Genomic DNA, 17,389 nt, shown 5'->3' on the forward strand with positions numbered 1-17,389 from the left:
ACTTCCTGTGTATGACCTACTGCTGGTGGTCATACTTGACCACCATGTGACAGACAGTATCAACACCCCAAGATCTGTTGGTGATTCCTGAAGCACAATTCATTCTTCATTTTTCAAAAAAGATGAAAACTGTACCAAATCCCACTGTTCAGTTCAGTTCAGTCATTTGACATAAAACAAGTGAGAATGAGAAATGAAAAAGGTTACCTCTCCCTTCAAATCTGTAAGAATTTGGAGAAAACACCTTTATATCCACTAAAGGCTCAGAAGCTGTAATTTTGAAATCTTCAAAGTCTAACTCTGGGGTAATCTCCAAAGATGGCTACCAACGATCACCCAACAAAAATAACTTTATTCCCATTAAGAGATGGAGTCCATTCCCCTCCTTGAATCTGGGCTGGCCTCATACTTTGCTTTGACCATAAAATGTGGCAGAACTGCTACCATGCCAGTTCTGGGCCTGGCTCTAACAGCCTGACATCTTTTGCCCTTGCACTCCTAGAACCCACTCACTGTATTATTGAAGAGAGAAGCAACATGGAGAAACCCAAGGAGGAGACCTTCTCACCTCAGCTGAATGCAGGGAGATACTCCAACCCACACCATAAGGGACAGAAGTACCACCCAGTCAAAACCCAAAGAACTGTGAGCAATAATAAATTGCTGTAGTTTGAAACCACTAAAGTCAGAGATGGTTTGTTGCACAACAGATAACTTGAACAACCTCTGCTATTACATACTGGCCATATTGCTGTATCAATGTTCCCAGACTAATGTTACCTGTTTATCTGTAGGTAGAAAGGGGACTGGAGAACTCCAGTGTAGAACCCCTGAGTGGGAGGAGGTGAAGTGTGGAGCTCTGAACAGACAAGCCTCAATTAGAATACTGGCTCTGCCACTTACAAGCTGTGACCTTGGACCAGTTACTTGGCCCCCTTGAATGTATGAGTCCAACTATATGACATTCCAACAATGTGACACTTTCTTTAAAATGAGCAGAATGAGATGGAGAAACTTTTCATTCCCAAGTAGAACTAAGAAAGGGAAGAAGCATTCAATTTTTTTCAGCTCTTCTGCCAGAAGCAGTCTATTTCTGACTTGGCCATTTTCTCAGAATATGAGATAAAAATAGAAAATAATGTGCCTGAATCACCCATTACAGAAACTAATATCATATTTGAAGAAGATATGAGAATTGGTTTGGGAACAATCTAACTTAAAGTCACTGTACTCTTGGAGTTACAGTAATATGTCATTTTGATTTCAAACCATGTAACACAAAACACTAAGACAGATTCATAAGCTGTTTTCCATGCATACAAACTGTCACCAAACAGGCAGCAATTCTGCTAAACTCTAGGGCATTGGTGTTTATATTATAATATTCTAGAATAAAAGCTTACTTTTCAAAAAATGACCTCAGTCTAAAATAAATTCATGATGGGCTATATTTTTTACATACAGAACATGTTAAGGTATAAAAGGGAATTACAAAAGGGAAAATCTGGTCCTCAAAATCACATTAAAAATTGAAATATCAATTGACAAAAATATGTAATAGGTAGGTATATACACAGCTAATTAAGCACCTTCAAGTCATTTATAAAGAATATAAAACAAATGTTGCATTTATGAACAAATGGGGTCCTCCCTGCAATGGAAATGTTCTCTGTTAATAACAGGATGGGCACATCTTACTTTTATTGATAGGTGTCTAAAATATACCTCTGTCCTTGATGGAATATCTTCAGTTTCTGCAATTTCAGAGCTAAAGGTGTATTCAGACTCATTGCTGCTGTGGGTAGAGTCTGTTCTCTTGTGTCCAGGTTTAGGCACATTCTGCAACACAAATAAGCAGCTACAGTTAACACAACATAATTAAATAATTGAACTTGGCATAGTTAAGACAGCATCACCTTAACTTGGTTCTAATCTTCATGACCTAATGCTCTCATGCCCAAACAATCTATTCCATGTTGTCTTAACAAACTCTTACAAGGGTCACCTCCTGAGCAGAAAGAGGCACCAGGAGGGTGTGACAAGTACAGTTGCAAAACCAAACACTCAGATAAAAAGCATCTCTGATTATCGGCAGATCCCCTCTTAAAGCTGTGAGTGGCTAGTCACACGAGGTGAAGCATAAGTATGATGACTTCCATATTATAATCAAACAAAATCACTCCAAAAGTCCACAGGATATATTCAATGACAGCATAATCATTTTACTGCACCATATTAATAGGTCACGGGAGGGGGTCTTCACACGGGCAATTACAGCTTCTGTCAGTCTTATGCATGCAACTGAAGCTCTGGAGTCAGCAGTGGCAAGGATGACTGTGCAGAACAGGAAGCTGCTCTGGGAAGATCCTTGGGTTATTAATTCAGGGACCCCAGGTGATAGTGTCATGACATGTGGTAACTAATGAACTAGTATTCAGCAAGCCTGTGGGGAATAGAAAAGTTAGGTATTTGCAGTCCCTTCCTTTCTGGAGAAGTGGTTAAAGAATGACTTGAAGGAAGAGGAAATAAAAAGGTGGGGTTTGGGCCCCTCGCTCTGAGGGTGCCCCCAGCAGAAGAGGTGGAGAGGTTCAGTGGCCTGGATCTTCTAGGGTTACAAATCCTGAGAGCTTCAAAAACGCCCCTGAAAGCTTTGTGATCTGTCCAATTTCCTTTACTCCTTCCAAGGTGCAGCAAAAGAGCCAGAAGCCACAAAGAGCTTTTTGCCTCGTTCCTTCCAACATCCAGGCTTAGACAAAGCAGACCCATCTGTGAGACCACAGGGAAACAAGCCCTCAGGAGTAGTTGGTGTCTCAAGCCAGACCACTTGGATTGTTCTATGTTTATTAGTAATTTTGGCTTGCAATTTTCTTTGTGTGTGTGTGTGTGTGTGTGTGTGTGTGTGTGTGTCTGTCTGTGATTTCTTTGTCTGATTTTGGTATTAGTGTGATGCCACACAGAATGAGTTTGGAAGCTTTCTAGAATAGATTGAGAAGCATAGGCCTACGATTTTCTCTGTGTGTGTGTGTGTGTGATTTCTTTGTCTGATTTTGGTATCAGTGTGATGCCTCACAGAATGAGTTTGGAAGCTTTCTGGAATACATTGAGAAGCATAGGTGTTAACTTTTATTAAAATGTTTGACAGAATTCACCTGCAAAGCCATCTGGCCCTGGACTTTTGTTGGAAGTGTATGGACTGCTGATTCAATTCCATTATTGATATTTGACCTGTTCATATTTTCTGTTTCTTCCTGATTCAGTATTGGGAGATTGTATGTTTCTAGGAATTTGTTTATTTCTTCTAGATTGCTCATTTTATTGGCATGTAATTGTCTAGTAGCCTCTTATGATCCTGTGTATTTCTGTGGTATAACTACTCTTTCACTTCCGATTTTATTAATCTGGGCTCTCTCTTTTTGTTTTGATGATTATGGCTAATAGTTTATCAATTTTGTTTATCTTCTCACAGGACCAGCTCTTTAGCTTTGTGCATCTTTTTAACTGATTCTTGGTGTCTATTTCATTTCCATTCCAATCTTTTTTTTCTCCTACTAATGTTGAATTTTGTTTGTTCTTCTTTTTTGACAATACTTCCTTTAGGTATAAGGCTAGACTGCTTATTTATTTGCCATTAAAATTCCCTTCTTGAACTGTTTTTGCTGCATTCCACAGATGATAATCATTGTGTTTCCACTTTCATTTATCTCCAGGTATTTTCAAAATTTCCTCTTTGGTTTCTTCAGTGACCCATTGGTTGTTTAATACAGTATGCTTAGCTCCATGTATTTGTTTTTTCAGGTTTTTTCTTGTAGTTGATTTCTATTCTCATACCATCGTGGTGGAAAAAGATGACTGATATGATTTCAATCTTCTGGATGATCTGTCCTTTGATGTAAGTGGGGTATTAAAGTCCCTTACTATTATTAAAGTCCCTTACTATTATTGCGTTACTGTCAATCTCTCTCTTTACGTTTGTTAATATTTTCTGTATGCATTCAGATGCACCTACGATGGGTGACATATACTTACCACTATTATATCCTCTTGTTGGACTGATCCTTTTGTTATTATGTAATGTCCTTTTTTGTCTCTTGTTACTGTCTTTGTCTTAAAGTCTATTTTGTCTGACTCTTGACATCCCAGCTGTCTTTTCATTTCTATGGAATATCTTTTTTCCATTCTCTCCCTTTTAGTCTATGTGTGTCTTTATAACTGAAGTGACTCTCTCACAGGTGTGTGTGTATGTGTGTCTTTATGTCTTGTTTTCATTATCCATTCTGCCACTCTATGTCTTAGATTAGAGCACTTAGTCTAATACATTGAAAGTAATTATTGATAGGTATGTACGTATTGCCATTTTGTTAGTTGTTTTCTGGTTGCTGTAGCTCCTTTTTGTTCCTTTCTTTCTTCCCCTGTGATTTGATGACTATCTTTACTATTATATTTGGATTACTCTCTTTTTATATATGTGTATATCTATAATATGTTTGTGGTTATGACAAGGATCATATAAGCAACAATAAAGGAGGTTCAATCATATACATATACATACATACACACACATATATAATTATTTAAATATGATCTCAAGTTCAAAACATTATAACAACCATGCATTCTTAGTTCCTCTTCCACTATTAGTGTTTTTGTCATCATATTTTACATCTTTTTGTTCTGTGTATCCTTTAATCTTCTACCCATTTTGTTGAGATTTGTTTTTTATATCTTTAGTTGCATGAAATAATTTCTGCTAGTCTTCAGTTCAGTTCAGTCACTCAGTCGTGTCCAACTCTTTGCAACCTCATGAACTGCAGCACACCAGGCTTTCCTGTCCATCACCAACTCCTAGAGCTTGCTCAAACTCATGTCCATTGAATTGGTGATACCATCCAACCATCTCATCCTTTGTCATCTCCTTCTCCTACCTCAATCTTTCCCAGCATCAGGGTCTTTTCTAATGAGTCAGTTCTTCACATCAGGTAGCCAAAGTATTGGAGCTTCAGCATCAGTCCTTCCAATAAATATTCAGGACTGATTTCCTTTAGGATTGACTGGTTTGATCTCCTTGCAGTCCAAGGGACTCTCAAGAGTCTTCTCCAACACCACAGCTCAAAAGCATCAATTCTTTGGTGCTCAGCTTTCTTTATGGTCCAACTCGTACATCCATACATGACTACTGGAAAAACCATAGCTTTGACTAGACAGACCTTTGTGGACAAAGTACTGTTTCTGCTTTTTAATATGCTGTCTAGGTTTGTCATAACTTTTCTTCCAAGGAGCAAGCATTTTTTAATTTCATGGCTGCAGTCACCATCTGCAGTGATTTTGGGGCCCAAGAAAGTAAAGTCTGTCACTGGTTCCATCGTTTCCCCATCTATTTGCTATGAAGTGATGGGACCAGATGTCATGATCTCAGTTTTTTGAATCTGAGTTTTAAGCCACTTTTTCACTGTTCTCTTTCACTTTCATCAAGAGGCTCTTTAGTTCTTCACTTTCTGACATAAAGGTGGTGTCATCTATGTCTGAGGTTATTGATATTTCTCCTGGCAATCTTGATTCTAGCTTGTGCTTCACCCAGCCCAGCATTTCACATGATTTACTCTACATAGAAGTTAAATAAGTGGGGTGACAATACAGCCTTGACATACTCCTTTCCCAATACCAGTCTGTTGTTCCATGTCCAGTTCTAACTGTTGCTTCTTGACTGGCATACAGATTTCTCAGGAGGCAGGTCAGGTGGTCTGGTATTCCTCTCTCTTGAACAATTTCCACAGTTGGTTGTGATACACACAAAGTTTTTAGTGTAGTCAATGAAGCAGAAGTAGATGCTTTTCTGGAATTCTCTTGCTTTTTCTATGATCCAGCAGATGTTGGCAACTTGATCTCTGGTTTCCCTGTCTTTTCTAAATCCAGCTTGAACATCTGGAAGTTCTTGGTTCAGGTGCTGTTGAAGTCTAGCTTGGAGAATTTTGAGCATTACTTTGCTAGCATGTGAGATGAGTGCAATTGTCTGGTAGTTTGAACATTCTTTGGCATTGCCTTTCTTTGGGATTGGACAGAAAACTGACCTTTTCCAGTCCTGTGGCCACTGCTGAGTTTTCCAAATTTGCTGGCATATTGAGTGCAGCAGTTTAACAGCACTTTAACACTGCTAGTCTTCAGGTCATTCTTATACACAATTGCTCTGTGAAGTTATAATTTTGGTATGCCTGTGGGAAGAGTTGAGCACAGGGTCCTCCTCTTCTGCCATCTTGACCACACCCATCCAAATTATCTTGTGCTTTACAGCAAATATTTCAGGGCATTTCTGGCCATTTGTGCCATTAGGTTACATTTAAGGCTGACAGTTGCAGGAACAAGATTGTCAGGGAACTCTGTTTCCTGATATCAGAATAAGTAGACCAGGGATGGTGTGCAGCACTATCAAAAGTACAAAAAGTACTTGGCCAGATGCAGAAGAGTCCATGAAATAGGTAAGACAATTTATTACAAATAGCAGATGAATCTTCTTTGTTTAGGAATATGCCTTTGAAATTACAAAAACTACTGAGAAAATACTTGACCTTATAAATATTTGCTTTATAAGCAAATTTTACATTAAGTCATTCAGTACATAAACAAAGTCCAGCAATGCTGACTTATAGTCTAGTCTTCAAAGTGTTTGAATTTATAAAACTATTTATGAATACAGTGATGTGATTCCTGGGATTTGCTTTAAGACAATCCAATCCATTGAATGGAGCATGATATAGGTTAGAATGGGAGATAGAAATGTGATGACTGTTTTGGAATTGAGTGATGAGTACATGGGGGCTTATGCTACTATTCTATTTAGTTTTGCACACGTTTAAATTTTTTTATAAAAATGGGCAAAAGTATTTGACTCACCACCATCAAAGTCATCTCTTCCTTGAGGTCATCATAGCGTTCTTCCAAGCGACTAAACTCATTCAGAAGGTTCTGATATCTCAGCCTTTCATCGTTAAGATCGAGTTCCAGTTGTTTTGTTTCTTCTACTAACTTTTTCTCCATAGTCTCTGAGAGAAGAGAGAGATAAAAACATACCAAAGACGGCTTCACAAAATGCAAGAATAAATACATGGGCACTGGCTTACAGTCTTTGGGAGGGGTTCTACTTTTAGCAGCACTATGATCTATGAAGAGTATCTTAGTGGAGGCAGGGAAAGAGAAAATATCATGGCCAAAGAATAAAATAATTTATTAAAAACAACAATCATCTATTGTATTCTTCCATGAACAGAACTAGTTTATTCATTGGTTACAGCACATCCTTGATAATTTCCACTAGTCAGCGTTTAGTAACTAGAAGTACATACTTTTTATTCCATTAGTATTCTGTTTCAGGCTACTTATAAAATTCTTTTGTTGAAAAAGTTAGAGACATTCCTCAGGCCCCTAGGGGAACAGTGACTTCTCAGAAGACCTAGCTGTCCTGCTCTCCAGAGTCTCTCTACTCATCTCTCAGTCCCTGGCTTCTGTCTTACAATTTCTCAATACTGCAAATGCCCTTGTCCTGTTACTCCTTCCATTCTATTCACGTAAATTGCCTTGGTCCTCTGTTGTCACCATTCCTATGTGCTGCTGGGGACTTGACTTTTCCATTTACTCACCTCACTCTACCCTCTCTATTGCTAGTGGCTGGCATGTAGATAGGACATCATTTGGAGAGTGGAGACTAGCCCTTGATTGCAGATCAAAGTACCAATAAAAAAGCCTTAAATCTCAGCCATGTGCTTTCTCTCAATGAGCTGAGCCAGCCACATTTATAAATACTGGGCTTCCTACCTCATATTTTGTGCCCATATCTTAATCTGTCCTGCCTGCTTCGTTGCTCACCATCTCTTTATCTGTCAGCCCCACGAGGCCAAGGACTTCCAAGTGTCCTGTCATGACTGCCTCCACAGTGTTCCCCTATCCTGGAGATTTAATAATTTGCAAATAAATGAATGAAAGGATTTTTTCTCTATATAACATTCTATAAATTGCCTTTTATTCTCACAAGTTTGTGGAAGCTGCCCAAGGCTACCAATAAATTTTCCCTAGGCAAATCCACGGCTATTTGTTTTGTTCTCTTTAGTATCAAATAACATTTCCTATTTTCCTAGAAGAGTTCTCATCATTCTGGATTTTTCCACTATATTCTGCATCCTAGCAACCTTCTTTCCACGTCTTCAATAACTGTTTTCTCCTTCCGTCTTAACTTTCTTTTATGACTCTTTTTCTTCACCTTATCTCTTTTTTATGATTATCCTATAAATTCCAGACTTTCTTATCTTTTCTATACAGTATTCCCTTTAATTGGGAAGAAGGGTATGGTGTGGGGAAAACCCCTGAGGGTTCTCTCTTTAATCTCAATTCACTTTCAGATCACCTCTATCTGGAGACCCTGGCTAACATCCAAATTTTAATTGATTTGCCTCATAAACAGAGACTTGTTTTCCTCAATTTCCTCATTACTAATAACATATTATTGTTTTGATAACTCATTGCAACACTTCAGAAAATTTTTGCTCCTCTTTTGAATACCATATCAAAAATGATAATAATCTGTTAATTCTTTTCATATATTTTCACTCTAACCTACCTCTTCCTTTTTATTTCTACCACCAATTGCTGTAGTTTCATATACATCTTATCTCATGTTTAAGTATATGTGGATTTCTTGTAAATTATAATCATTTTAACTTATCTTACCAACAGCAAATAAATGTCTACCTCTAGTTAGTGTCTTTTTTTTTTTAAGATGGCAAAAAGTAGGTGATCTTAGGAAATTAGTATTCATTCATTTAGCAAAATCAATAATATACACAGATACATATACTCCTATAATATACATATTAGCTCAAGAATTTGTCTTAAATCAAGAGGACTCCTATAAGCTATAAATCATACATACAATTATTTTTTTAAGTTATATATGATATTGACTAAGCATGAATTCATATTTGTACATAGGGAGATACGATTTACAAATTCACCAACTAATTCAACCAAATATTTAGAGTGCCTGCCTCTGGAACTCTGAAACCTTATTGATGCCAGCCTAAATACGCAAAGTTGTAACTTATAACCCTTGGTCTCAGGTTGTTTGGAGTGCAGTAGGCTGGGCCCACATGAGCCTTACCTGTCATCTCCTTAGCCTGCTCCACGATACGGTGATTGAGGGCCTCTTTTTCCTGCTTCAGCAAAGTATTTTCTTCCTTCAGATTTGACACCAGCTATAAAATGAAACAATAAACTGATATGGCTGCAACAGACAGAGGAAACCCGATACTGAATACGAAACACACAGTAGTCATTCCTTACTTCCATGTCTCACTGTCTCACTTCTTTGCTGAGTTATATTCAGTCATCCTTTAAACTTGGTTCAAGCATTACCCCCCAGAAAGCTTTCCCAGAAACTCGTCCAGTTATATGTCTCTCCGTTGGACTGCTACAGAACCCTGTAAATGCCTCTTTATACCCCTTATAAATGATTTACTTTTACTTCCCTGATTGACTAGAAATTACTGGAGGACAAAGATGATTTGCTGCTATTGTTTTACTTTGTACCTTGAGCATTTACCAATTGCCTGACACCTAGAAAGCATTTGCTCTTAAAGTAATATAACACCTTTTCACCCCAAAAGCCTAACACAATGCTTATGTGGACCCAAGATACAACAGAAAGATTACAGAGGACAAGAAAAGTATGAAATTCACTGAAGACCTTCCAAAGCTCCCTGTTTTCTGTCTTGAGAATTTTACTTTCATCTCCTTTTAAGAGTTTTTCAAGGTTGTAAACTTTTATCCCACATTTAAGCATTGGCCTTACAACTATGTGACTATAATGTCATAGAACTTTACACTCAAAACAATTAAAATGGTAAATTTAAAGTCACATATAAGCATATTTTACCCCAATAAAAAAAAATGTTGACCTTTTAACTTTCTGGTTCCTGGTTAGATAAGGATTCTCAGGAAGCAAAAATCAAAACAAAAGGTAACTTTGCAAAGTTGATAATTTATATAGTTTAGCTTTGTAATAGAATGTGTGCTGAAGTGAAACCTGAATAAGTGACATGTGAATTCCTTTCTCTAAATGTAAGTACATAGAATTCTTAAAGGAACAGCTTTAATAATAAAGAGAATGTATGAAGAGTTCAGCGATGGAGACAACAGGCTATGACGAAGGATCCCTGAAGAACAGAGAACTGAAGTTACAGCACTGAGCAACGGCAGACATCAGGCCAGGAGGTGCTCTTTCTGATTGTCCAGTCTCTTCCTTCTGTCCTGAGAAGGTCTGCTCTCAGTACAAAGGCTGGGTTCTTTGGGTGCTCTTGAGAGAAGCCACTCTTTGTCAGGGCTATGCAACCAATCACCTGTGGTGCTTTTTCAAAATAAATGTGTCCGACCCACACTCCCAGAGCTTGGGCAGGTATCTTTTTAAAAACTCTCCAGCCAATTCTGATACACATTCCTGGTTAAGAAGCACAGTTCTCTGGACCTTCTAGGCTCCTTGATCAGGCTGACTGGCAGTGCAGCTTTCCTGACCACAAGGCTGGCTCTCCCAGGGAAATGTTTTCATTCTTACCACACTCCATCTAAAAGACTTAATGGTAGTGCCTATAGATATCCCTGTGAAAGCTGCAGATAATAAAACAAGAAGAAAGGAGAAATCTGAATATGTTTGGGTATACTATTCTATATAACTAGAAAGGTATGAATTTGACTGTGAAAAGGAAAAGAGAATACCCCTATCAAGTTAATACTCTATAGTTTCTAAGGAACTTTGGAAGCTTTCAGGGACTCAGGAAATGGGGAAAAAAGAGATTGAGAAAGAGAGAAAATGAGAAAGACAGATCCTAAACCTCAAAAGTATCTCATTGGATATATATTCAATAGAACAAGCTTGCCATGTCAAAGTAACGTATATTAATGGTGGTTTAGTTGCTAAGTTGTGTCTAACTCTTGTGACCTCAGGGGCTGTAGCCTGCTAAGTTCCTCTCTCCATATGATTTTCCAGGCAAGAATACTGAAGAATACTGAATCCTTCTCCAGGGGATGTTCCTGACCCAGGCATTGAACCCAGGTCTCCTGCACTGCAGGCAGATTCTTTATGGACTAGGCTACCAGGGAAACTGTTTCTAGATACAGAGTCAAGATCTGTTGAAGATATAGACAGTTTTATTTTAATCAGGATCCTGAATATCATGGAAGGATTGCCATCTTATTAGTGACACTATCTTACCTGAACTGTCTAAGCTCCTTCAGAGGTTCTTACTGCATAAGCTGCTGTTGAGGTTCAGAAGTAGTTACAGCCAACAGAGTCAACTCTGTTTTCATTTAAAGATGGTAATACTAGTAGGATCTCTAAAAATCTATTACTTTTTCCCAGTAAGCCTTATGTTGAGGTATTTTTTCTTATGTTTAAAAAATACTCCTCATTACTTCTTGAGAGCCTTCGTGTTTTCTATATTTAATAACGTTTTGATATAAGTTAATACAAATTTGCAGTGTGGAAACATTTGTCAATCTGTAAGCAGTTTTGTTGTTATTTTTTGCATACCAGTTCTTGACTATGGCCAGTGTGCAGACATTTGGATTTCTGGTGGACTTCTCAAAACAGCCTTAATGTAGGTTTCCATAAAAATTCCTACTAGCTACTGACAGTTTATTGTTTAATTTACTTCTTAATCACCTTAAGCTGGCTGACTCCACACACATCTATACATTCAACAAAAAGAGTGTATAGTAGGTACTTGGCCATTAATTTTCTTCTTATAATACGGCTTTCCTTTTATTCTTAGTAGAGTAAAACGTTCTACTAAAAGACCTATAGCTACTCATCCAGCATATAGAAGAACTCCTTGGGGAAAAACGCTAATAATGAACAGTCAACTGACTGAAATGTGTGTTTTACCTTCAACTGAGAACTACATTGAGCTACAATGGCCAACCAAGTCAATATGGCAGCACATCTCCTTTGTGAAAGAAGTAGATGAGGATATGAACATTAGCTCCTACCTGCTCAGTTTCTTGTTTGTATCTATCAGCATGTTCCTCAATGGATTTTTTCTCAGACTGAGTTTGTTCCAGGTCTTTCCGTAGCTTGGCAATTTCTTCCTGCAGACTGAGGACCCGTCCAGTAGCAATCTTAGCTTCTTCTTCACTTAGCTGAAGACGTTCTAAATCACTTCGTAGTTTCTCGGTCTCTGAGTTATATATTCCTTCTAGATTGGTCAGTTTCTCCATGAGGCATTTGTAGTCTTTGTTCTTTAAACACACACATGAGTGACAGCAAGTAAATATACACACCATGTACTTAGTGAGAAAACCATGCCTATTCATCATATTCATGCTATGTCACTGCAGCACTGATATAGCCTCTAACCAAAATATTAGTGACATTTAAAGTAACACAATCAGTCCCCTCTTGATGATACAAAAAGAGAACAGACACAATTATTTACATTTTACATGAGATGAGCAACCTAGATGTGATTCTCTCATAGTCACAAGGAGAGTTACCATACTAAATTCTCTTTCCTGATTCTCAATCCAGGAATAGGAAAATCTAGATTTGTTTTTAGAAACAAATCAGTGTGCTACTGAAAACCATGTGCTGGCTAGTGATGTATAGGAATGGTAAAACGGCCTCAAAATCACGTCTTACAAATCTCTTTGTTTAACATCTGGAAACTCCTCCCATTCAGAAAACCTTTCTGATGAATTTTATTTCATTCTGTTTTCTGTTTTTCTTTGTCATCATTAGTATTTATATGTCACTAACTACCTATATAATTTGCAGGTGCTAAAATATTACTTGGTAATAACTATCTGTAAGAAATCAAACTGTTATCTCTGCAAATAGACTGCAGATTCCTCAGAAGCATGGACATCTTCCTGCTTCTTTTGCCATCTCAGTGCTAAACAACTCATCTACAAAAGAAACAATACACTACACATAACTGAATGACAATGATGAAAGAGCTGTGTAAAATATAAAGTACAATATGACTCTCAGCCCTAAGCTTTTGGACTGCTAGTAAACCTGTCTGTGTTCTCAAAAACAATTTCCTGCCTTGGTCCTTGAAATTATAATCTTACCTATGAGCTTGTCACTATTTCCATGCTCATTAATGTCACTACTGTTTTACTTTTTTGCTGAGACTGAAAGGTAAAGTCAAAAGGAGACAATGCTGAAGATAATCTCAGTGTATTTCATTAGGCTTGCTGCATTTTTAGGGCTGCTGTTCAAAACACACCTGCTCATCAACTTTGCGCTGCAGCTGCATGATCTTGTTCTCCATGCCAATGTGGAGCTTCTTATAGCGCTCCACGGAGCGGGCCTCGATCTTAAGTTTCTTCAGCTCACGCTTGGCCATCATCCGTCGGAAGCAGCACTGAAGGTAGATGATGGCGTGGATGCTCCTCCTATAGTAGGTGCGAGCCAGCCAGCCACGGACCCATTTCTGAATGATGACTGCTTTGTGTTCACGGAGTATCTGGAGAGAAGGGTAGGTGCAAGTAATGTCAGACCCTGGACTACACTCAATGTTCAACTCTATCAACCTATGGATGCAGTCTGAGAACCACACATTAACTAAAGGGAAAGACACTGGAAAAGCTGAAGCAACCATGTATTATGTGGAGTGTACTTATCACAAATATATGGAGGCACCAATTATTTTAAAAGATGATTGAAATGTAATCTTTAAAAGGCAATTTGAGAAACATATATAAAACATGTATTACATCCACATGTCATATGTGGGATTACATGTCTATGTATGATGATAAACAGAGCATACACATAAGAGCCATCAAAATTAAAGACACCAGATTACTAAATAGAAAACTAATCTAAAAAGAAAGAAAAATGCATTAGGTTTCTTATAACTACATGGTTTCTAAAAGCAATCAGTTATCCTTCAGAAAATAAACAGAGCTTGATACCCTGTGAATTATGTGCTAGTAAAATAGATTTACCCACTACCCTTACTGCTGGTTCCACATCACTGTGCATTAGGTCTCTGGCTTGAGGACATAGGGTATGGTTGGTAAGCAGTCTATAGAAGCCAACACTTAGCGTACTGCAAAGTTTATTATTAATTTATTGATTTTTCCCCCAGAAACAACAAAAAAAATGATTCTCTCATTTGCCATTTTTGAGGAATACCACTCTAGTGAGGATTTCCCATTGCTTTACAAAAGTAGCACAAACCCACACATGGGGTTCAAAGGTAGTAGGGATAGAACTTTAAAAGGAAAGCTAAAAGGAAGATAAAGTAAACAGATATTAATTTTATATTGTATTTTCTTAAAAAAAGATATTCCCCTAAACTGATAAACACTCATTCATCCTTATGAGATAAATCTCTTGTCACTAATGACCATCAAGCAGAGATTGTGCAAATAATTTCCAGGAATGATGGGAAAATTCTTAGATTTTAGGAAGGGCTGAACTAGCAAGACTTTGAGGTCCTTTCAAAACTACGATTTTATAAAATGGCAAATAGATGGGGAAACAGTGGAAACAGTGGCTGACTTTATTTTTTTGGGCTCCAAAATCACTGCAGATGGTGATTGCAGCTGTGAAATTAAAAGACGCTTACTCCTTGGAAGGAAAGTTATGAACAACCTAGACAGTATATTAAAAAGCAGACATTAGTTTGTCAACCAAGGTCTGTCTAGTCAAGGCTATGGTTTTTCCAGTGGTCATGTATGGATGTGAGAATTGGACTATAAAGAAAGCTGAGTGCTGAAGAATTGATGCTTTTGAACTGTGGTGTTGGAGAAGACTCTTTAGAATCCTTTGGACTGCAAGGAGATCCAACCAGTCCATCTTAAAGGAAATCAGTCCTGGGCGTTCATTGGAAGAACGGAAGGACTAATGTTGAAGCTGAAACTCTAATACCTTGGCCACCTGATGCGAAGAGCTGACTCATTTGAAAAGACCCTGATGCTGGGAAAGATTGAAGGCAGGAGGAGAAGGGAACAACAGAGGATGAGATGGTTGGATGGTATCACCGACTCAATGGACATGGATTTGGGTAGACTCTGGCAGTTGGTGATGGACAGGGAGGCCTGGCATGCTGTGGTTCATGGGGTCGTAAAGAGTCAGACAGGATTGAATGAACTGAACTGAACTTGTGTGATATGAATGTTACAAAGTATTCACTTAAGTACTCACTAGTGATTATGATAAAGGGATACAATATATCTTTCATGAAACTTTTTTTAAATGTGTAAAAAATCTCTGAAACAGTCTATTCAGATAGTAGCAATTTAGTAAGATCATTGAAAAAACAGTTCCTATTTTTAGGTTATGTAGCTGAGAAAAATAATGAAATCATGTGCCATCCCAGATGATACAAAAGAAATAAGTGGTTGTGTTTAAAGTCATCAAATACAAAAAAAACATGGGTTTCCCCGGTGGCTCCATGGTAAACAATCAGCCTGCTAAGCAGGAGATGTGGGTTCGATCCCTATGTCATGAAGATCCTCTGGAGAAGGAAATGGCAACCCATTCCAATATTATTGCCTGAAAATTTCCCTGGACAGAGGAGCCTTGCAGGCTACAGTCTATGGGGTCCCCCAAAAGAGTCAGACATGACTTAGCAACTAAACAACAGCAAAATAAACATAGGTGTTTCAGAGACCTATGTACGTGTCGTCAGCTAACTCAAGACTGCCCCTTTGGGCTGTTTTCCTAATGCCAAGGTAGCCTTCAGTTCCCACAAAGTGCAGTCACCATGCATCACGCTGCAGTGAGGCAGGGCTTTTGCTCTCACTCAGCATCAGAATCCTGAGGGAAGCCCCTGTCTATCTGGATGACTAGTGACAAACTGGGTAAAACTCAGTGATGGCAAACTGAAGGCTTTCAGAATTAAAAAAAAACTCAAGCAGCACACAGTGGCAAAGCTATTAATGCCAATTTTCCTATTCAATTTCCTTCTCCCAAGTAACTTCAGACATTGCTCCATTTCTGTAATTTCAGTCAAATGGAAATGGTATATAATTAGAGCTTCCATTCTCAATCTCATTTCCATTGGTGAGTCAGAGGCATTAAATAACACTTGCTTTCACTTTAAGACCTCTCAAAGCTGGAGAAGGGGAGGCTGAGATTGGAATCACAGCTAGAAGGATCACTAAGGGGGTCCCACTGACCTATACATAAACTAGTCTCTAAGCTGGTACCCTCACTAGGTCCAGTCACAGTGGGAGCTAAGCTAGCTAGAGACTTCTACTGCTAACCAATAGCCTCAAACCCCAGTTCAGATGTTCCCAAAGAGAGTACTGAGGAAAACAGGGGAGTAACCAGTTTGGCATATCTAATAGGTCAAGTTTAATAAGGCTTTACCTTCCCTTGAACGCTCATGCTTGAAAAGAAAGAACACCTAACCATAAAGCAGGCATGGGCAGAAAGACCTGGAGAAACTATCTTCAAATTTTCTTCAAAGCACAGCTATTTAAATATGTTCATTCAAGCCTCATTAGCTTTCCATGTTTCTTTGTTGTCTAAAATTAATTTAAATTAAGAAAGTAAAATACATACATGAATAGGGTCCAGGGCAAGCCCACATACTGCCTATGATTAGAGAAATGTCCTATATCACTCAACTGACTCTCCTTCTAACGATGCCCAAAAGGCTCCAAGATCTAGACTGTTCAGTTCAGTTCAGTCACTCAGTCATGTCCAACTCTTTGTGACCCCATGGACTGCAGCAGACCAGGCCTCCCTGTCCATCACCAACTCCTGGAGTTTACTCAAACTCATGTTCATTGAGTCCATGATGCCATCCAACCATCTCATCCTCTGTCACCCCCTTCTCCTCCGGCCTTCAATCTTTCCCAGCATCAGGGTATTCCTGGCTTATGAGGAATATGTTCTAAAGAACAGTCTCCAGACTAAACTACAAAGCTACAGTCATCAAGACAGTATGGTACTGGCACAAAAACAGAAATATAGACCAATGGAACAAGATAGAAAGCCCAGAGATAAACCCACACATCTATGGGTACCTTATTTTTAACAAAGGAGGCAAGAATATACAATGGGGCAAAGATAGCATGTTCAATAAGTGGTGCTGGGAAAACTGGACAGCTATGAGTAAAAGAATGAAATTAGAAAACTTCCTAACACCACCCACCAAGATAAAATCAAAAGGGATTAAAGAATTAAATTTAAGACCAGAAACTATAAGACTCTTAGAGGAAAACATAGGCAGAACACTCCAGGACAAATCAGAGCAAGATCCTTTATGACCCACCTCCTACAGTAATAGAAATAAAAACTATTTTAACAAGCAGGACCTAATTAAATGTAAAGGCTTTTTGCACAGCAAAGGAAACTATAAGCAAGAAGAAAAGACAACCCTCAGAATGG

At 38.3% G+C, this 17,389-nt stretch overlaps 1 protein-coding gene across 8 annotated transcripts in view; it reads right to left on the reverse strand.

Annotated features, from left to right (window-relative positions):
- The window catches only part of MYO5A (myosin VA), a 205,588-nt gene that overhangs the window by 48,387 nt on the left and 139,812 nt on the right, over positions 1 to 17,389 (reverse strand). For all 8 annotated transcript variants that reach the window (XM_025295614.3, XM_025295612.3, XM_025295607.3 and 5 more), the window contains exons 21-25: positions 13,266 to 13,505; positions 12,025 to 12,273; positions 9,143 to 9,236; positions 6,886 to 7,034; positions 1,726 to 1,839 (exon numbers count right to left, since the gene is read on the reverse strand). In XM_025295614.3, coding sequence (XP_025151399.1) covers positions 1,726 to 1,839; positions 6,886 to 7,034; positions 9,143 to 9,236; positions 12,025 to 12,273; positions 13,266 to 13,505 — 846 coding nt within the window. The remainder of the gene's footprint in view (positions 1 to 1,725; positions 1,840 to 6,885; positions 7,035 to 9,142; positions 9,237 to 12,024; positions 12,274 to 13,265; positions 13,506 to 17,389) is intronic.

The sequence above is a fragment of the Bubalus bubalis genome, chromosome 11 (genome assembly GCF_019923935.1).
Source record: "Bubalus bubalis isolate 160015118507 breed Murrah chromosome 11, NDDB_SH_1, whole genome shotgun sequence".
In the NCBI taxonomy this organism is placed as follows: Eukaryota; Metazoa; Chordata; class Mammalia; order Artiodactyla; family Bovidae; genus Bubalus; species Bubalus bubalis.